The following is a 23,247-nucleotide window of genomic DNA, read 5'->3' on the forward strand; positions in this document are numbered from 1 at the left end:
ATCAATAGGTTCGTGTCTTTCCTGTAAAATAAAAATATTTTAGTGGCTGAGATAAAAAACTGTATAAAGAAAATTTAATTCCTCATTGATAATCTTATAACTTGCTACCTATAATTTATCTGATAAAAATGGTGTAGGCAATCTAAGCAAACAGCTATTTTAACAGCTGTGCTATCTTCTCACTATCTATCTTAAATATAGTAGTGTGTGTGTGTTCATCCCAAGCTTCTGATTTATCCCTCCCTGCCACGTTTCCCCTTTGGTAAGTATAAGTTTGTTTTTGCTGTTGATACACAGACCATTCTTCAAACGCTAGGATTAATAAAATATGCAATTTAAAAGATGGATTCTTCACTTTTCAACTTTATTTGCTTAAAAATCTTTTCAGTAGAGTTTCTCCAAAATTCTTACTTATATGCATGTTTTCTGGAACACTTAAAAATATAGCAAAGGTCATTCTTGTGACTGGGAATTACATTCTTACTATAATTTTGAAATACCTTTTTTTTTCACTGATCGTATATACTACCCTGCTCTCCTTTGCTCTCTAATTTTTGAAGAAAAAATTTAGTGTTAGAGTATTCCACAAACCACATTGCACAGTTAACTGTGAAATTCAAATTAATGCTTTTATGAAATGAATATGCAATATTTTATTTATACCATTCTAGAATATAGGTGTCTTCCTTGAGCATCCTAGAAGAGACTGTATTGTATTATTCCCATAGGAATAATAATGGGCAAGGGGCATGGCATTTTCCTCATCTGATTAATAAGGCATGATGAGGTTAAGTGAATTCTTTCAGGAGACTTACGATTTATTCTCCAATGCATAACCTGGCTGTGGTCTTTGGAGCTACTACATAAGCAGCCCTAATTTTACTTTATGGAGCAGAGTCTCTTGGCCCTTCAGCCAGATCCCCACTTCTTTTTTGTTTGTTTTTTTGTTTTGTTTTGTTTTGAACTATTTGTTTTTAACTTTTAATTTTATATTGGAGTATAGCCGATTAACAATGTTGTGATAGTTTCAGCTGCACAGCAAAGCGACTCAACCGTACATGTGGTACATATACATACCTGCAACCATACGTATGCAGGTATCCATTCTCCCCCAAACTCCCCTCTCATCCAGGCTGCCACATAACATTAAGCAGAGTTCCCTGTGCTATACAGTATGTCTTTGTTGGTTATCCATGCTAAATATAGCAGTGCAGATCCCCACTTTTTTTGAAGCTGATTCTGGCTACCTGGCAATCAAAATAATTTGTATGAAATCAAAACGAATGGAATGAAAACGTAGGCATGGAAAGTACTGTCACATATCCTTGCTGCTCTGCTCCAATTGTGAGACACCAACTTTCAAGAAACATCACCCAGGGCTTCCCTGGTGGCGCAGTGGTTGGGAATCCGCCTGCCAATGCAGGGGCCACGGGTTCGAGCCCTGGTCCCGGAAGATCCCACATGCCGTGGAGCAACTAAGCCTGTGCGCCACAACTACTGAGCCTGCTCTCTAGAGCCCGTGAGCCACAACTACTGAAGACCGTGTGCCACAACTACTGAAGCCCACGTGCCTGGAGCCTGTGCTCTGCAACAAGAGAAGCCACCACAATGAGAAGCCTGCGCCCCGCAACGAGGAGTGGCCCCCACTCGCTGCACCTAGAGAGGGCCTGTGTGCAGCAGCGAAGACCCAATGTAGCCAAAAATTAAATAAATGATTAAATAAATTTATAAAAAAAAGAAACATCACCCATATCAAATTTCTCAGTAATATTTACCTCTCATTTTTCCACCATATCAATAACTAGCTGTTTTCATCTCCAGAGTGCTTCTCAAACATTAAATAATCTCAGATTACACACTCTATTCTTTGCATATATCTTGACCAGCTGTCAGAGAAGGCAATTTATTTCCCCTCAATTTTATTCTTCTTGGCACTGTGTGGTTTCTATAAGTAAATCTGAATGGAAATTGAAAGTTACAACCTAGTGTGTTTCCATAACAAAGGCAACACATAATTTTCCTTAAGCAGGGTAACCTTCAGGTTACTTTCAAATTGCTTATGGTTTTGCTGTTGGATACTCAGAATGTTTTCATCACCTTGGAATCTTGATTAATTCTTAAGTGGAATTTTTGAGGATGTGAGGATGAAAAAAAAATAGAAAAGATTAAAAAATTGTTTAGTGTTAACTTTGTCATTTTTATTTGTTTAAAATATTGTACCATAATTGTTTTGGCAGGACTGTAAGGTGAAATAAAATTTGGAATTTATATTAAAATCAGTTCTTTAAAAAATTAAAAGTCATATTTTAACTCTGAACTTGCATTACTCCCTGAATTTATATACTCTCTCAATTTCCTGATAAAAAAGGGAAAAAATGTAGAAATTCTTATCCCATAAAAATTTTTCTGTCTTTTAAAAATGGGACCAGAATTCAACTAATTTTGTATCAAATCTCAGTACGTTTATTTTTTCAGGTTCAAGATACCAAGCAGGTGTGTATGTTATTGTCTGCAGAAATACTCTCTTACACACAGTTCACTGAAGTGAATCTAAAGAGCAAAAGCAATTCTTCCCATGTTCTCTATATAGTGATAGTAGGAAGCCTTCCAGAAGTTAAAAAACTGGAGTTTAGCAACATATCAGCTTTCACGTGGGCCTCTCCTACACACTTATAATTCACTTACTCTCCCGCGAATCATTTGATTCACTTGTAGCCCCACTTGAGTCTTGAATCGCATTTCAAAGTATTTCTATCATTCATCCATTTTCAGAACTGCCATTAGAAGTGATGGGAATTTGGCACGAAATTCAGTGAGAGGATATGATATGAGTTCTTTCTAATTTTTCTTTCTTTGAGCACCACCTCAGGTACAAACTGAAATCTGTTTTTTAAAGTTATTTTTCCATCTTGGTATCATTTCAACTAAATTGAATTTTAGAGCTTGGGATATGTATTCACATAGATTTTCAGAGAAGAAAGGAGATTCATTGTTACTATTATTAATTTATACCTAAAGTTGTTTTAAAATTCTAATTAAATGATTTTACCACTGATGTTTCTCATCAGCTTTTTACTCTTAAAAATATATGCCTAGATTTACCATTGTCATCTAAAAATAGTTGTATAGTTATGTTTGGTTATTATTAATACCTACTAATATATACACTAGAATGCATTTGATTTTCTTTTCCCTAGTCAGTCTAGAATTTTATGTCATTTATTTTATTTCTATATAGGGGAGGAAAGTACCATTTTATGGGTAAAGAAACGAAGAAAACTTTATTAACTAGAGTACTTAATTTTGCATGTGGTATTTTCATTTCTTCTGTCAACAACTAAAAATTGTCTTATGAACTGAATTTATACTTTAAGTACGCAGTGCACACATCTGTTTCAGGGTTCAAACTTTTTTTTTGTACTTTAAAGAATTCAGTTACATATCTGATAACATTTGTACAATAACAAAATAAGTTTATTTGTTATCAATCATCTCTCTTAATTTTGTTAATGGGGCAAAACAGGATCCATTAATATGAATAAATTACAGTATGTGTCCCTGTTTTCCTGTATTACAATAAATAAATTGATTAGGAAAGACATGGAGGAAGTCATAGCATTCTTTTTTTGGTTCCCTGAAACTGTCTTAGCCTAATGTATATGCTATTAAGTGGAAATAAATGTCTGCATTTATCGAGGAGTTAGTCCCTCAGCCTTTGTTTCTAAGGTTAATCTTGCACTTCTAGCCCTTCCTTATCATGATAGTAGTGGTTGTAGTCCTACCTGTAGAAGTAGTGGCCAAAGTAACAATGATAGTGATGATGATAATGGCGAAGATTATTCTAAGAGTAACTCCATTTAGGTGAAATTCATTTTGTGAAAAATGTCAAAGAAGTTTCCGGTTGGGAGTGGAAAAATTGTTTTTTAATTTTTAATGTCAAAGAAGTTTGAAAATTTGCTTTTTAAAAAAAATTTAGGAATGTAATTTAGAGATAAAATTGAAAATATTTACTTATGTATATTAGAATGTGATTAATCAAAATTTTCTCTTCCCTAATATGTAATTCTTTAATTGTTATAGACAAAGTAGCTCATATTTAAAGTATATGAAATATATTGTTAAGCTGTAATTTTGGCAAAAATATTTGGATTGTTAGGGGTATTTTTTCTCTTTAGTGCTCAGTTATTTACTCCACATCTGTGTAATTTCTGGTTGGTCTTCAATTGTTCTTAAATGAAACATGATATATTTGTTCCAAATAGTCTCTAAGTTTCCTCTAGAGATAACTTTCTATGAGTCAAGGCTTGTCAATATAGTCATATATGCCTGCTCTCCATTGAGGGGACGCTTTCTAGTTATGCAAAGGCAGCAACTTTACAGAAGAAAAATGAGTTACAAAATTTTTAAATGTTTACTCTATACATAAAAATATCATAAAAAGGGCTTCCCTGGTGGCGCAGTGGTTGAGAGTCCGCCTGCCGATGCAGGGGACACGGGTTCGTTCCCCGGTCCGGGAAGATCCCACATGCCGCGGAGCGGCTGGGCCCGTGAGCCATGGCCGCTGAGCCTGCGCAACCGGAGCCTGTGCTCCACAACGGGAGAGGCCACAACAGTGAGAGGCCCACGTACCGCAAAAAAAAAAAAAAAAAGTCATAAAAAGAAAAAGTAAACAGTTGAAGGAAAAAAGTGCAACATAAGTTTAGATAAAGTGGTACTATCCTATATGTGTGTGTTTATTTATAAGCATGTATGTGTACACACATGCATACATGTAAGTACATTTACACGTAGACACACTCATATACGTATATGCAAATATACATATACAAAATATATACATATACATTATGTATATAATAAAAATATCATAAAAAGGGCTTCCCTGGTGGCGCAGTGGTTGAGAGTCCGCCTGCCGATGCAGGGGACACGGGTTCGTTCCCCGGTCCGGGAAGATCCCACATGCCGCGGAGCGGCTGGGCCCGTGAGCCATGGCCGCTGAGCCTGCGCAACCGGAGCCTGTGCTCCACAACGGGAGAGGCCACAACAGTGAGAGGCCCACGTACCGCAAAAAAAAAAAAAAAAGTCATAAAAAGAAAAAGTAAACAGTTGAAGGAAAAAAGTGCAACATAAGTTTAGATAAAGTGGTACTATCCTATATGTGTGTGTTTATTTATAAGCATGTATGTGTACACACATGCATACATGTAAGTACATTTACACGTAGACACACTCATATACGTATATGCAAATATACATATGCAAAATATATACATATACATTATGTATATATGTATATGTGTACACAACTTTATAAACCACCAGAAGGAGGTTTATAGAAAAATGAACAAAAAACTTCACAGGATAAGAAATATAAATGAAAAATAAACATATAAAAAAGCTTATCTCTAGCAATCAAAGAATTGCAAATGAAGTAGAATTTTCCTCCTGTGTGATTGAACATATTTTGAATACCGGTAATACCCAGGGTTGTCAAGGATAAGGAAACAAATTATTTTTATTTTCAAATATATACATATATTCTCAAAAGATATAAAAGTGATTATATTATTTGCCCAGTAATTCTATATTTAGGAAATTCTCCTTATACAAAAATCATTAATATGTGCTGAGAAAACTTCTGCCATGTCCCAGGGTAGAAAGCTGTTCAACTAAATTATGCATAGCCATGGAATGACATGCCATGCAGCCACTTAAGTAGTATTTTATGGAATATGTACAGCAAGAAATCATGTTTATTATATATTGCCTAGTAAAAAAAACTAACGGAGAGTGTGTTGATGACTTGTCAGAAATAAAACGTATTTATGTATTTACTTGCATGTACAGAAAAGTAGGTATAAATAGAAAAATATGTCAACAGTTCTTTTTGTGTGGTGAGAATACAAATAATTATCGATGGTAAATCTATTGTTTAATAAAAAACCCAAATAATTATCTATTTATTTATTTTGCTATTTTTTATATTTTTTGAATTTTCAGTCATGAACTGAAAGTGTAGACTTTTGTAAGCAGAAATAAAAAGTTTCTGGATATAATAAGATTTTCCAACATTAATCTCTTAGATCTTCTATGCCCCTTTCACAAATAAAAATTAATGGCTTTAATAGAGGGTCAATTATGCTGTTAAACCAGAATATCCAAAAGAAATTTCATCCATTTGAACTATTTTATCACTGATTTTGTTTCTCTCCCAGAGGGGATATTTTTGCTTGTATTTAGACCTGACGTATGAACCTAAATAAAAGAAAAAGGTTAAAAAGCAACTTGACCAAAAAAGCCATTGCCCTTGATGGTATTGGGTATATGAGGCGGTAAGGGACATGCAAAAATGATTGAAGATTATGACATAGTTTGTGGCCTGGCTGGCAGTACTTATGGAACTTGGGAGACGAGGAATGCTGATTATGAGGGCCTATGGGTATCAGGGTGGAGGGTAAATGCTGAGAAAATGAAATGTGGTAGCGGGCAGGGAGTTTGGCTCTACCACTAAAGAGGTGTATTCTGCCATAGAAAATGCTATAAAAGAGCTATATATACCTATACAGTCTGTGTTTTGTGGGGAAGGGGTTTTTGTCATCAATATTTGACATGAAATTCCAAATTATAATTCTCCTTTTCCAATGTTCGATTAGGAAATGCATCTACGACCACAACTGTGATAGACAGCAAGAATGGATCTGTGCCCAAATCCCCTGGAAAAGTGATAAAGAGGACAGTCACAGAAGATATAGTGACAACATTCAGCTCCCCAGCAGCCTGGCTTCTGGTCATTGCTCTGATCATCACGTGGTCAGCTGTGGCCATTGTTATGTTTGACTTAGTGGATTACAGAAACTTTTCAGGTAAGATCCATGAAGTTTGGCTTTTCTTTTTTTTTTTTAATTAATTTTTATTGGAGTATAGCTACTTTGCAATGTTGTATTAGTGTCTGCCGTACCGCAGAAGTTTGGCTTTTAAATGGAAAGAAACAGAGTTCTCTCCAGCTCTGGTTTTGTTTCTCTTCACCCTGCAAATAAACAAAGCATCCCACAAACATGCTTGAGGGCCACTAAGGGCTAGTTCCCATCTTCACATTTCCTTCTAATCTTTGCCTGTTCTCATAGACTTCAAATGAAACCTGATTTGAAGAGCTGAACAAAAGCTCAATGTTATAGTTTCATGAGGATAACAATTCCAAAGCTTGGTGGATATTTGGTTTGGGAATAGGGACTATATCAATCATTAATAAAGGATAATTTGTGGATTTTACACTCGGCTATATAAAACCAAACCCAACCCAAATAAAACACTTTTGGACAAATGGAAAATTGTGTATTTTTAAGTCCCCCACTATCTGGCTCTAAGTTTCCTTCCCAGACATTCTCTTTGCTCCTCCCATTAAAACATCCTATTTTGATTTCCTAAAAATAAAGAATGTTAAAAGGAATTTCGAGGAATTACTTGTAATGCGATACTACGGCCAGCCATGTGTTCTTATAGATTCGGAGTGAAATAGGAATATCACAAGTGAGGAAATTTAGATTTTCATTATGGCCTATCCAATCTCTGAGTATATTGTTCATCTCTTTGTTCAAGGTCTTTCTGTTTTTTTAAAATTATATTTGTCTATTTCCACATCTGACATGCTCTATTGAGCATGTGAGTTCCTTGAGGGAAGGAATCGGTCAGGTGCTCAATAATTATTAAATGAATAGATGAATGAGTTTATGCTTATGCCTTTGTATCATAAGCAAAAACATTTTATTAGCTTCTTAACGTGCTCGTTCATATTTGCCCTGTGCACCCTGCAACCTACCTGTTCTTTCTTCAGTAAGAGTGGAATCAGTAGAACTCAGAAACTATAAATACTGTAAGTTGCATTCTATATACTGAGAGATCCTCTACTTCCCATTATGGTATTTTACTCATTGAACAATTATTGTCAAGTATCTACTACATATGCCAGGAAATGGCTATGTTAAAAGAAATGCAAGTATGAATAACACAAAGTCAAAAAACTGTATAGTTTGGGTTTATTGATATGGAGGTGTGACTGAGATAACTCTGCCCCCTGTACCGTTGGTAGCTGGGTTAAAGTGAGCATCATCTAACAGGTAGAGCTAAGTCTCATGATGTCAACCAAAGCAAAAGGGCTATTTATCCAGAGCCATAAACCTCTGCTTTAAGTAGGCAATAGTTTTGGTATATTGTGTAATGCAGACTCTTAAAAGAATATACAGTTGAAATGCCTATAAAATAAAATATGACCTAGAATTTTAAGTGAAAAACAGTTGTTTACATTACTCCAGGAAATTTCATTTCCCTTGAGCCTATATTGACTGATATTTTTCATCTGTTCTTTTTTAGAATTTCATTCATTCAAATTTTAGAACCAAATATGGTCATATAATATAGTTCTTCAATTTTTACAGTAGATGTATTTTAAGAATTGTGTGTAAATCTAATATTTGTAAAGTTAATATTTTAATAAGTATACTAAATAAATTACTGATGAATTTGTTCTTAATTATTTGATAAAATGAGCAGCTACCTATAATTAAATTTTCAGATTAGATTACTTAAATGTAAGGCACATAGTCCACAGTAGAGCTTCCTTGGACCATTGTAATTAGTTACTATGGATAATGCCTATGTTCCTGGCATTTCATTTGTTAGGGGAAAAATAACCTCTGTATTACTACTACTTCACTTCTTCTTTCAAGAAGTGTTTGCTAAGTACATCGTCTTTGTGAAGACTCCTCCTCCAGTTCTATATATTTATTAATGACCTAACCATCTATCCATTTCCTGCAAAAAGAAACCTGCAAGTCATCTGTTAAATCTGCTGGGCACCTGATCAGTTACCACACTGTATGCCAGCCAACCCTCTTATGCCTCATGAATTTGCTCCCTCCTCTTATTACCACACTTATTACCTCCATTACTACACTTATTACCACAGTCTCCATTACTACACTTCAGACCTTGATTCTCTTTAGAGGGGGTAATGCAGTTTCTTTTTGTCTGCCTCACCCAGGCCTCTCCCCTTTAACATTGCCCCCAAGGTATCTTCATAAAACATAAATTTCATTGAGTATTTCTGCCAAGTACAAATTCCTTGACATGAAATTCAAGTCCTTGGCTTAGCCCTTTATTTTCATCTTGTAATTCCGCTCATGCACCCCGTTTTCCAGCCATACTTCCTATTGCTCTCACCTGTTTTCTTTGCCTAGGAAAACATACACTCTCACTCCTCCCTGCCTCTGCTCATACCATCCTTCCCTCATTCCCTGATCCAGTATAGCAGAAAGTGTAAGAAAGTAGTTAAGAATGTGAACTCTGGTGCTGCATTTCCTTGCTATTAAATCCAGATCTTGCAACTTTATAGCCCTTGTGATATCAGAAAAGTCACTTAGTCTCTCTTTGCTTCAGTTTCATCATCTATACAATAGTACATATGTAATAAGATTAAGAGAATTATACAAATGAATATATTTGGAGTGTTTAGGGCAGAACCTGGTGTATCACAAGTGCTGTATACATTTTATTTTATTTTTTTTAAATTTTATTTATTAATTTTTTAAACATCTTTATTGGACTATAATTGCTTTACAATGAGCTTCTTTTTTCAAAGATAAGGTGACCATATGTGTGTGGGTTAAGCTCTGGGCTTTCTATTCTATTCCGTTGATCTGTATTTCTGTTTTTGTGCTAGTACCATACTGTCTTGATTACTGTAGCTTTATAGTATACTCTGAAATCCGGGAGCCTGATTCCTGCAGCTCGTTTTTCTTTCTCAATATTGCTTTGGCTATTTGGGGTCTTTTGCGTTTCCATACAAATTGTGAAATTTTTTGTTTTAGTTCTGTGAAAAATGCCATTGGTAGTTTGATAGTGATTGCACTGAATCTGTAGATTGCTTTGGGTAATATAGTCATTTTCACAATGTTGATTCTTCCAATCCAAGAACATGGTATATCTCTCCATCTGTTTGTATCATCTTTAGTTTCTTTCGTCAGTGTCTTATAGTTTTCTGCATACATGTCTTTTGTCTCCTTTGGTAGGTTTATTCCTAAGTATTTTATTCTTTGTGTTGTAATGGTAAATGGAAGTGTTTCATTAATTTCTCTTTCAGATTTTCTATCATTAGTTTATAAGAATGCAAGAGATTTCTGTATATTAATTTTGTATCCTGATACTGTACCAAATTCATTGATTAGCTCTAGTAGTATTCTGTAGCATCTTTAGTATTCACTATGTATAGTATCATGTCATCTGCAAACAGTACCATCTTTACTTCTTCTTTTCTGATTTGGATTCCTTTTATTCTCTGATTGCTGTGGTTAAAACTTCCAAAACTATGTTGAATAATAATGATGAGAGTGGACGACCTTGTCTTTTCCTGATCTTAGTCAAAATGGTTTCAGTTTTTCACAATTGAGAACGATGTTGGCTGTGGGTTTGTCATATGTGGCCTTTATTATGTTGAAGTAAGTTCCCTCTCTGCATACTTTTTGGAGGGTTTTTTATCATAAATGGGTGTTGAATTTTGTCAGACCTTTTTCTGCATCTATTGAGATGATCATATGGTTTTTATCCTTCAGTTTGTTAATATGGTTTATCACATTGATTGATTTGCGTATATTGAAGAATCCTTGCATTCTTGGGATACACCCCACTTGATCATGGTGTATGATCCTTTTAATGTGCTGTTGGATTCTGTTTGCTAGTATTTTGTTGAGGATTTTTGCATTTATGTTCATCAGTGATATTGGCCTGTCGTTTTCTTTCCTTGTGACATCTTTGTCTGGTTTTGGTATGAGGGTGATGTGGCCTCATAGAAAGAGTTGGGGAGTGTTCCTCCCTCTGCTATATTTTGGAAGAGTTTGAGAAGGATAGGTGTTAGCTCTTCTCTCAGTGTTTGATAGAACTTGCCTGTGAAGCCATCTGGTCCTGGACTTTTGTTTGTTGGAAGATTTTTTTTTTTTTTCTCTTTGCAGTATGCGGGCCTCTCACCCCTGTGGCCTCTCCTGCTGCGGAGCACAGGCTCCGGACGCGCAGGCTCAGCAGCCATGGCTCATGGGCCCAGCCTCTCCGCAGCACACGGGATCCTCCCGGACCGGGGCACAAACCCACGTCCCCTGCATCGGCAGGCAGACTCCCAACCACTGCGCCACCAGGGAAGCCCTGTTGGAAGATTTTTAATCACAGGCTCAATTTCAGTGCTTGTGATTGGTCTGTTTATATTTTCTATTTCTTCCTGGTTCAGTCATGGAAGGTTGTGCTTTTTTTGTAAGAATTGGTCCATTTCTTCCAGGTTGTCCATTTTCTTGGCATATAGTTGCTTGTGGTAATCTCTCATGATCCTTTGTATTTCTGCAGTGTCAGTTGTTACTTCTTTTTCATTTCTAATTCTATTGATATGAGTCTTCTCCCTTTTTTTCTTGATGAGTCTGGCTACAGGTTTATCAATTTCGTTTATCTTCTCAAAGAACCAGCTTTTAGTTTTATTGATCTTTGCTATTGTTTCCTTCATTTCTTTTTCATTTATCTCTGATCTGATCTTTATGAATTCCTTCCTTCTGCTAACTTTGGGATTTTTTTGTTCTTCTCTGTCTAATTGCTTTAGGTGTAAGTTTAGGTTGTTTCTTTGAGATGTTACTTGTTTGTTGAGGTAGGATTTTATTGCTATAAACTTCCCTCTTAGAACTGCTTTTGCTGCATCCCATATGTTTTGGGTTGTCGTATTTTCATTGCCATTTGTTTCTAGGTATTTTCTGATTTCCTCTTTGATTTCTTCAGTGATCTCTTGGTTATTTAGTAGTGTATTCTTTAACCTCCATGTATTTGTATTTTTTACAGATTTTTTCCTGTAATTGATATGTAGTCTCATAGCATTGTGGTCAGCAAAGTTACTTGATACAATTTCAATTTTCTTAAATTTACCAAGGCTTGATTTGTGCCCCAAGATATGATCTATCCTGGAGAATGTTCCATGAGCACTTGAGAAGAAAGTGTATTCTGTTGTTTTTGGATGGAATGTCCTATAAATATCACTTAAGTTCTTGTTTAATGTATCGTTTAAAGCTTGTGTTTCCTTATTTATTTTCATTTTGGATGATCTGTCCATTGGTAAAAGTGGGGTGTTAAAGTCCCCTAATATGATTGTGTTACTATCAATTTCCCCTTTTATGGCTGTTAGCATTTGCCTTATTTATTGAGGTGCTATGTTGGGTGCATATATATTTACAATTGTTATATCTTCTTCTTGGATGGATCCCTTGATCATTATATAGTGTCCTTCTTTGTCTCTTGTAATAGTCTTTTTTTAAAGTCTATTTTGTCTGATATGGTAATTGCTACTCCAGCTTTCTTTTGATTTCCATTTGCATAGAATATCTTTTTCCATCCCCTCCCTTCAGTCTGTATGTGTCCCTAGGTCTGAAGTGGGTCTCTTATAGACAGCATATATACGGGTCTTGTTTTTGTATCCATTCAGCTGATCTATGTCTTTTGGTTGGAGCATTTAATCCATTGAATTTTAAGGTAGTTATAGATATGTATGTTCCTATTAACCATTTTCTTAATTGTTTTGGGTTTGTTATTGTAGACCTTTTCCTTCTCTTGCGTTTCCTGCCTAAAGAAATTCCTTTAGCATTTGTTGTAAAGCTGGTTTGGTGGTGCTGAATTCTCTTGGCTCTTGCTTGTCTGTAAAGGTTGTAATTTCTCCATCAAATCTGAATGAGATCCTTGCTGTTAGAGTAATCTTCTTTGTAGGTTTTTCCCTTTCATCACTTTAAATATTCTTGCCAGTCCCTTCTGGCTTGCAGAGTTTCTGCTGAAAGATCAGCTATTAACCTTATGGGGATTCCCTTGTTTGTTATTTTTCCCTTGCTGCTTTTAATATTTTTTCTTTGTATTTAATTTTTGATATTTGATTAATATGTGTCTTGGAGTGTTTCTCATTGGATTTATCCTGTATGGGACTCTCTGCGCTTCCTGCACTTGACTCTTTCCTTTCCCATGTTAGGAAGTTTTCAACTATAATCTCTTCAAATATTTTCTCAGTCCCTTTCTTTTTCTCTTCATCTTCTAGGGCCCATATAATTCGAATGTTGGTGTGTTTAGTGTTGTCCAAGAAGTCTCCGAGACTGTCCTCATTTCTTTTCATTCTTTTTTCTTTATTCTGCCCTGTGGTCTTTATTTCTACTATTTTATATTCCAGGTCACTTATCCATTCTTCTGTCTCATTTATTCTGCTGTTGACTCCTTCTAGAGAACTTTTAATTTAATTTATTGTGTTGTTCATCATTGTTTGTTTGCTCTTTAGTTCTTCTAGGTCCTTGTTAAACTTTTGTCGTATTGTCTCCATTCTGTTTCCAAGATTTTGGATAATCTTTACTATCATTACTCTGAATTCTTTTTCAGGTTGACTGCCTATTTTCTCTTCATTTGTTTGGTCTGGTGGGTTTTTACCTTGCTCCTTCATCTGCTGTATGTTTCTCTCTGTCTTCTCATTTTGCTTAACTTACTGTGTTTGGGTTCTCCTTTTCGCAGGCTGCAGGTTCATAACTCCCATTGTTTTTGGTGTCTTCCCCCAGTGGGTAAGGTTGGTTCAGTGGGTTGTGTAGGCTTCCTGGTGCAGGATACTGGTGCTTGTTTTCTGGTGGATCAGGCTGGATATTTTCTTTCTGGTGGGCAGGTCCACGTCTGGTGGTGAGTTTTGGGGTGTCTGTGACCTTATTATCATTTTAGGTGGCCTCTCTGCTAATTGGTGGGGCTGTGTTCCTGTCTTGCTAGTTGTTTGGCATAGGGTGTCCAGCACTGGAGCGTGCTGGTCATTGAGTGGAGCTGGGTCTTAGCATTGAGACAGAGGTCTCTGGTAGAGCTTTTGCTGTTTGATATTATGTGGATCTGGGAGGTCTCTGGTGGACCAATGTCCTGAACTTTGCTCTCCCACCTCAGAAGCACAGGCCTGACACCCCGCCGGAGCACCAAAACCCTGTCAGCCACAAAGCTCAGAAAAGGGAGAAAAAAAGAAAGAAAAAATAAATAAATAAAGTTATTAAAATAAAAAATAAAAAAATTATTAAAAATAAAAAATTCAAAAGTAATAAAAGAAAAGAAAGTAAGAAGGAAGAGAGCAGGCAAACCAAAAAACAAATTCACCAATGATAACAAGCGCTAAGAACTATACTGAAAAAAAAAAGAATGAAAAAAAACAGAACCCTAGGGCAAATGGTAAAAGCAAATCTATACAGACAAAATCACACAAAGAAGCATGCACATACACACTCAGAAAAAAAAGAAAAAAAAATGTATATATTAAAAAAAAGGAAGAGAGCAACCAAATCAATAAACAAATTTACCAATGATAATAAACTCTAAATACTAAACTAAGATAAACATAAGACCAGAAACAAATTAGATGCAGAAAGCAAACCCCAAGTCTACAATTGCTCCCAAAGTCCACTGCCTCAATTTTAGGATGATTCTTTGTCTCTTCAGGTATTCCACAGATGCAACATACGTCAAGTTGAGTGTGGAGATTTAATCTGCTGCTCCAGAGGCTACTGGGAGAGATTTCCCTTTCTCTTCTTTGTTCACACAGCTCCCGGGGTTCAGCTTTGGATTTGGCCCCGCCTCTGTTTGTAGGTCGCCTGAGGACATCCGTTCCCTCCCAGACAGGACAGGGTTAAAGTAGCAGCTGATTCGGGGTCTCCGGCTCACTCAGGCCGCGGGGAGGGAGGGGTAGGGATGTGGGGCGAGCCTGTGGCAGCAGAGGCCGGAATGCTGTTGCACCATCCTGAGGCGCGCCGTGTCTTCTCCCAGGGAAGTTGTCCCTGGATCACGGGACCCTGGCAGTGGTGGGCTGCTCAGGCTCGAGGGAGAGGAGGTGTGGATAGTGACCTGTGTTTGCACACAGGCTTCTTGGTGGCTGCAGCAGCAGCCTTAGCATTTCATTCCCAGCTCTGGTGTCCGTGCTGATAGCTGCAGCTCGCGCCCATCTCGAGCTCGTTTAGGCGGTACTCTCAATCCAGTCTCCTCGTGCACCCCGAAACAGTGGTCTCTTAGGCAGTTCCAGACTTTTTCCTGGACTCTCTCCCAGCTAGCTGTGGTGCAGTATCCCCTTCACGTAGCCAACCCCAGTCCTCTCCCTGGGATCCTACCTCCAAAGCCCGAGCCTCAGCTCCCAGCCCCACCCGTCCTGGCGGGTGAGCAGACAAGCCTCTCGGGCTGGTGAGTGCTAGTTGGCACCAATCCTCTGTGCGGGAATCTCTCCGCTTTGCCCTCTGCACCCCTGTTGCTGCTCTCTCCTCTGTGGCTCTGAAGCTTTCCCCCTGCCACCCGCCCCTGTCTCCACCAGTGAAGGGCCTTCCTAGTGTGTGGAAACCTTTCCTCCTTCACAGCTCCCTCTCAGAGCTGCAGGTCCTGTCCCTATTCTTTTGTGTCTGTCTTTTCTTTTTTCTTTTGCCCTACCCAGGTACGTGGGGAGTTTCTTGCCTTTCGGGAGGTCTGAGGTCTTCTGCCAGCGTTCAGTAGGTGTTCTGTAGGTGTTGTTCCACATGTAGATGTATTTTTGATGTATTTGTGGGGAGGAAGATGATCTCCACGTCTTACTCCTCTGCCATCTTGAAGGTCTCCCCTGTATACATTTTAATATCACTAGTAAGAGATTCATTCCTCAGTTTTCTTGAAGGATGAATTCATCCCTTTTTTGTGAAAGAATTCCAGATTCCCTAAGAAAATTTCACTGTACCATGCTTTCATTTTCTTAGTCCCTTACAGGCACCTGTATTATCAGCAGTTAACACATTGTATTGTTAATATCTGTTTACTTGTCCATCTCACTCAAAAACTTAACCTTATTCAAGGAAGAAATTCTCTTATTCATCTCTGTACATGAGTGTCTGTCACATAGCAAGTTTTCTGCTATATATTGCTTAAAGGAATGAATAATGGTGATATTTTGATTTTGAAACAATTCCTTACCTTAGGAAGAAAGAAATATTTATCATAAAATTTTTATTTCATCCAGTCAAACAGGTTTTGACCCACTTTAAAAACTAATAAGTACATTTAATAAAATTAGAATGAAAAAAATATGTTTATGAAATGATGACGCAGTGGTCAAGAGTCCACCTGCCGATGCAGGGGACACATCCCTGGTGACACAGTGGTTGAGAGTCCACCTGCCAATGCAGGGGACACGGGTTCATGCCCCGGTCCGGGAAGATCCCACATGCCGCGGAGCGGCTGGGCCCGTGAGCCATGGCCGCTGGGCCTGCGCGTCCGGAGCCTGTGTTCCGCAACGGGAGAGGCCACAACAGTGAGAGGCCCGCGTACCGCAAAAAAAAAAAAGATACTTGTCATATTTTGTAATGGTCATCTATGGCTGCATAGTAAATTACCAGAAAAGTAAGAGATTTAAAAAAATAATAAACATCTATCACTCCACACAGTTTCTGTGGCTTAGGAATTTGGGAATGGCTTATGTCGGTGGTTCTGGCTTAGGGTATATCTTGATGTTGCAGTGAAGACCTCGGTTGGGGTTGCAGACATCTGAAATTTTTTTCTGGGGTTGCGGACCAGTTGGCAAGATGTCTCACTCATTCGGCTTTTAAGTTAATGCTGGTGTGTGCTCACATCATGGCAACTGGCATCGCCTAGACTGAGTAATTCGAGAAAGAGCAAGGCAGAAGCCACAATGCCCCTTATGACCTACACTTTTAAATCCCACACTGCCATTTCTGCAAAATCCTTTAGGTCATAACAGGTCAACCCTATTCAGTGTTAGATGAGACTATACAATGGTAGGAATGCCCACAGGTAAGAATCACTGGGGGCCACTGTGATGGCTAGCTACCACATATTTTACTCTCAGAAAGTTATATTGCCAAGTTATGTATCTTAAGATAAATACTTAGATCTAAGGAAGTAGTATTCAGTACTCTAATTGACAAAGAGAGATTGTAATTACAACAGGTGCAAAGAGAAAGGTGGTGTGTTGGGATGGCTGGCAACCTGAAACCATATTTCAGAAGACAAGTATTCTCCAATGGATTTGAAATTTTAAAAAGTCTCAAAGCTAAAATTCTTCCAGACATATAAATTAATTCTTCAAATAAGAAATTCAAATTAAAATTTGAATAATCAACTTCTAGAACCAAAAGAGTATAATAAATTCAAGGACATTGTATAATTATAGCATAAAACCTGTATTAACCACTGGTTGAATGGGATACATCCACTTGTATTAAAATTCTGATTTCTTTCCTCCATTTATTAAGTTTTAACTTGCCTTTTTAATGTTTTTTTCACAGAAAAAATACCATTTGCTTCATTAAGAGTGTCAAAATGTAAATGATCCTCATGTTTCTAATGCTATTTTTAATTGATACATTTCAAACATTTACCAGGGATTAATATTATTACCATGATGAGCCTTTTGTACCACATAATAGTCTTCGAAATATGTATCGTTAATGTTTAAAAAACAAGGTTGGTGGTACAAGAAATCATACTAGAAATAGTTGCTCTGAAAGCCAGAGAGAGCACCTGTCCTTGGGCTCTGACACTTGAGAAAAGTAGGTGAATGCTTCCAAGATATTAAAAAATGTTTACATAGAAATGAAAACCTATTTTCATAAGCAAGTACTATACGGGATTGAGAAGAATGATTCTCCTCTAGCCAATCTTCACAATTCCCTATTTTCTGAATTTGATCTGGTTGATCTGTATACAATCTACTTGTGAAGCACTAATAGAATTGGCTTATTTCAAAAGACTTGGGTTCACTCATATGCTTATTTCAGAAGACTTGGTTTCACTGATATCTCTATAACCTACAAGTTAGCATGACTAAGAAATTATATTTTCTTGTCTGTAAAATGAGGATGGCAGCTTGGTTTCTGGTCTGCAAAATTTGTGACTTTACTTCATCTTTTCAAATAAGACAAATTTTAGGACACAAAAATCAGATACTAGGAAAGAGATTCCACCTACCCTTCGTTTCTTACTAAACATAATGTTAAAATACTATTCGAACAATGCTATGGTCTGTCTGTCAGACTTTGATGAGAGTAGAGTCACTGTAAGTGATGTAAAGTAGGGAATTTATTTTGTATGGCTAATGCATTCATGGGAGCTGATTAAGCAGTCTAGGTGAGGCTGTTGCAGTTTACCTGGTACAGGGTCAGAAGTCAGCAGAGTGGAAGATAGTGTAGAGGAGAAAAAATATCTTTTTCCTCTCCCTTTCTAAATTCTAGGCTGGGGCCCCTCTAACAAAAGACAAATTAACGAGAGAAAAGCGCTCATGTTTATTTAATATAAGCTTTATGGGACATAGGAGCCTTTCTTCATAAGGAAGTGAAGCCCTTAAGAGGCAGTTAAACCTGAGCATTTTTATGCTAGGTTTGGTGATAAGTGGAAAGCGGTGAAAAAATGTGACACGACGAAAAAGGGTCTGAGCTAAGTGTAGCAGACTGGGGGACACAGTAAGTCCTGTTCATTCAGATTCCTCTGTGCATTTGAGGATAAGGACATTCCTTTCCTCTGGGTGTAGGGAGGGCCTCTGTCACAGGAAGGTTTTATGACCTGCTTTAGGGGAGGGTCAGAAGGTTCTTCTTGCACATGCTATTTCTTCCATTCCTTCAGCTGAAAATATTCAATGTGCTAAGGTGCCACATTTTGGGGTAGCATGTCCTGAACCCCATCACTGAAAAAGGCAGATGGAAAAAGAATAGGGGAGACAAAGGACAATCTGGAACCCTCATTTGACTCTCACCACCTCAAATTACGATGACGTGGGTGAGCTGCAATATAAGCTGGTGCCCTCCACCTGCTGAAGGAGATGCTGAAGGAGGAGGACCAGTCAGTGGGAACTGGAAGAGGTGCAGCCTGCTGCTGTCACACGTCAAGACCAGCCAGCGTACCTGCCATAATGTGCATGAGAGGTGACAGCACCTGCCCTATACCAACCTTCAGAGAGTAAACAGTGGCTATTACTTCTATTTTGCCTTCCAAAGCTTGTGCAAATTTCTCTTGTACCCAACTGTTACCTGGAACATTCATGTAAGGGAATTCTGGGAAATGTAGTTCAAGTTTAGTGACTTGACAGCACACAAAACCACCCCATAGGATGACTATATAATTTATCATCCAAAACAGGCACTTGTGAGTGTGAAATGGAAAGCTATGAATATTTACCTCAGGACAGTAGGCACAAACCAAGGTGTCTGATCACCTGGATATTATGTCTTCCGAAACCCCAAGTTGGGGTGGAAGGGCAGAGTAATGTTCATTCCTTAATAACTGAGCCTAGGGGGTCACAAAGGCTGCTAGAGGCATCGCCCCCAAGCTTCTGTAGACTCAGCCAGGAAGTCCTTCCAGAAAACGGTGGCGTGCCGTGATAATTTAATGATTCTTTCAGGGTCAGAATTCGTAGTCTTTTGTTGACATTCCTTACAGACTTCTTTGCCTTATTTACAAAGAGACAACTTTCTCTCTAAACAATAAATGCGAGCAAGTAGGATTTCTAAAGAAATGACTACAAACTTAGTTATTGGTGCATGTTAATGATTTTCCTCTAGGTCAGAATGTACGTGAATAAATTGTAGTAATTCGTGGCTTTTCTTACCTAAAAACAAGGGTCATAATTTATTAGCATCTTCATCCATAAGAAGGGAAGATCATTATATGGCTGTACCAGGGGGTCTCAAAGCACGTTTAGTAATTCTTGCAGGCATTCCGCAAAATATACTTATTTCAAAACAATTTTGAAAGAATTAGATAAGATAACCTATGTAAAACATACCCGCCTGGCACATAGGAGGCACTCATTAAATGCAACTTGAATTTGAGTCTTATTACCAGGAAGTAAGATCAGTAATCTGAGAAGAGAGCAGCAAGAATATGATGGTAGGAAGCATCAATTTCTTATGAAAGTCTTGCAGACATCTCCTGATGTGCCTTTTAAATAGACTTTCTAATGAGGTGTGCCATTTATCTACTGCTCTTAAAAATTAATTTCCCTGATATTTTTTTTCCCCTGGCACTTAGCCCAGTAAAACAGGTGTACTGTTTGTCAGGCTATGAGTTTAGAGGAGCAAAGTGATTCAGGGAAGACCCAAAGTCAATCAGAATGTTTAAATTTAACATTTAATGTTATATATATATATGTATATGTGTCTGTGTGTGTGTGTGTATATAGAAATGCCTGTGTGACTGCATATGTGTGAATATGTTATTACATTTTAGGAGACTTGGAAAACTGGGACACTAAATGCAACATTTTAGACTTTTATCAGTTCTCATGTGTACTCAGTTTTCAAGAATAGCTGATATTTTTGTGCTTCTTATTCTGATTCAAGTCTTATCTCAAATCCTACATTTTCTGTTCAATGTCCCAGGCCTGTTTGGTCTTCTTGGTCACTACATCTATAAGGATGCATTTCATTACCTAATTCCAATCTGCTTATAAACACCTCAAGGAAAGAGAAGTTTTTATAGTCCAATGGTTCCCAGATCCTAATCAGAGTTTGTTGATTCTTCATGAAATGAAGAAAAAGATAAAGAAAAATATATCCACTTTAGAGATGTGTCCTTAATTCTATTGTTCCTATGTTTTTGGTCTTAAAATTCTCTTTTGAAATGATGATAATGACAGATATTTCTCCTGTTACAGTTTTTAAATGACATTTTCTTACAAAATAAAAAGTTGGTAATTCGACGTTGGGCTCCAGGTTTTTGCTGGTGGCAGATTTCAAGGTCAAGAAATCCAACTTTGATTCCAATGCTCTATACCACTCATTTGAACCTTAGCAAAGGAGACTTTATATTTATAGATGTATCTAGATGGATACAATTATAAATCATACCGTACATTAATACCCCACTTTTTGATGGTCCAGCTACTAAACATCTTTTAGTGCTGTGCTTGGATTCACTTCCTTAGAGAAACCTTTCCTGAACTTTCAGTGTAAATCAAGTCACTCTATCCTAATTCCCCATTATATCATTTACTCTTTACACACAGCACTTATTACAAGTTACATACATTTGATTGTGTGTGGTTACTTATTTAATATCTTTCTTCTCTACTGATCTGTTAGGTTTGCAAAGAAAATGACTGTCTATTTTATTTGCTTGATTTTTCTAGTGCTTAGAAGTGTTTAGCACTGTGAGCTCAATAAACATTTGAATGAATGTTGAGATGAAAGAATGAATAAATAAGTAGATAAAGGAAAAGGTGGTAGTGTTTTTTACACTCTGAATGCTAAGTAATGAGCAGTCGTTCTTTATAGTTTATGATGATTTTGATAGTGTTAAGATTCACTTTTTAAACCTCTGTTTCTCTGATTGAACCTTAAGCGTCTCAAAGGTAGGATTGTCTCATTTATCTTAATATTCCTGTTAACCTGCTTATTGCCTGGCACACATTGTTTAGTAAAATTTGTATGAGCTTAACAGGAGTTATTTGCTAAGCATATATAGCAAGCAAACAAGCAAAACTATACAACAGTAATAATAAAAGAACACATGGACTTCAAGACCCAAGTGAAGCAGTTGAATGCAGGCTCTGGGGGCTAAAGTACTGGGTTGAAGAAGTCCTGACTCCAATTAGTAGCTGTGTAACCTTGGGGACATGACTTCCCTGTGCCTCAGTTTCATTCTCTGTAGGCAATAAGAGTATCTGCTTCATATGGTTCTGTGAGCATTGAATGAGCTAATATATACAAAACATTTGGAATTTTGAATGGCACATAGTAATTGTTAGATAAATTGTAGTTGGTATTATTTTAATTTATTCTTCATGACTTTAAGCTTATTCAATATTTCAGAAAGATGAATAGGCATATTTCAAAAAGATGAATTGACTACATGATTTCCAATTTTAAATATCTTTTGAATATACATAGATTCTACCAATTACACAATAGTAATCCAATGATTAAAGTATTCTATTTTATTTTCACATTGAGGGAATGTTCTAGCCATTCTGAAATGGCTTATTATTTTTATATGATATAGTAAGAACATAATTCATGACCCTACATTCTCCATTTTAATTGGTTAAAAAAACTTTAAAATTATTTCTTTGAGGACTTCCCTGGTGGCACAGGGGTTAAGAATCCACCTGCCAATGCAGGGCACAAGGGTTCGACCCCTGGTCCAGGAAGATCCCATATGCCCCAGAGCAACTAAGCCCACAACTACTGAGCCCACGTGCCACAACTACTGAAGCCTGTGCCTGGAGCCCATCCTCTGCAACAAGAGAAACCACTGCAATGAGAAGCCCTTGCACCACAATGAAGATTAGCCCCTGCTCTCCGCAACTAGAGAAAGCGCGCACACAGCAACGAAGACCCAACACAGCCAAAAATTAAAAATAAATAAATTTATTTTTTAAAAATTATTTTTTTGGCTAACACTGAGCAATAGAATAGCTAAAGAGAATATATAATATAGTCAAGAGTTTCCAAAACCAATCCTTGACTTGATGAAATACATGTTTATTCAGTACGTAGTCAGGATATGCTAACTGCTGTATGAATCCCAAATCTAATATCTTTCTTTTTCACTGGTCTGCTAAATTTATAACATAATGATCCAAGTAAGTCATCTAACTGGAGTACTATGATATTTTGACTGTTCTCCTGCTACCAGGAAATTAATCCTATTAGCTTGGAAACAAATCTATAGAAATCTATAAATCTACAGAAAACTTGCTTTCTCATTCCTTGTTAATACATGTAACACTGGGATTGTATTTATACTTAAGATATACATTTTTAAGAGGAGGAAGAAAAGTTAATTTTTCAATTAATATAATAACATCCACACCATGATTATTAATAAAATTATAGTAAGACTCTTCCATTTCTATACAGATGCTTGACATGAATAAAAGAAGCCAAAAGTTGTTTGTGATTTTTGTTTCAGAATGTAAAATGCCCTTTATTTGACATGGGTCTAGCTCCAGCTAGCTGGAAATATTCCAGGCTTAAACACCTGCAACACAGTTTTGCCAGCAAAAAATTGGTTGATTGGGGTCATATTGAGAAAGAGAGGTGAAATGTACATTTATTTGCATTAATGCTTCTTATTGCCTCAAAAAGTAGCAGTTGAGGAACAGCAAAGGACAACTTAGAAACATATTTTGAAACTTTTAAATATTGAAATAGTCACACAATTAAAACTAAAGATGCTTGTGTTTAATTTCATTAGGGTTCCACACAAGTGCAC

The 23,247-nt window shown here is 37.0% G+C and overlaps 1 protein-coding gene across 1 annotated transcript in view; it reads left to right on the forward strand.

Moving 5' to 3' along the window:
* The window catches only part of TRDN (triadin), a 372,172-nt gene that overhangs the window by 46,838 nt on the left and 302,087 nt on the right, over positions 1-23,247 (forward strand). The window contains exon 2 of the mRNA XM_024759083.1: positions 6,654-6,863. Coding sequence (XP_024614851.1) covers positions 6,654-6,863 — 210 coding nt within the window. The remainder of the gene's footprint in view (positions 1-6,653; positions 6,864-23,247) is intronic.

The sequence above is a fragment of the Neophocaena asiaeorientalis genome, unplaced genomic scaffold, assembly GCF_003031525.2.
Source record: "Neophocaena asiaeorientalis asiaeorientalis breed wild unplaced genomic scaffold, Neophocaena_asiaeorientalis_V1.1 scaffold5, whole genome shotgun sequence".
Taxonomy (NCBI): Eukaryota; Metazoa; Chordata; class Mammalia; order Artiodactyla; family Phocoenidae; genus Neophocaena; species Neophocaena asiaeorientalis.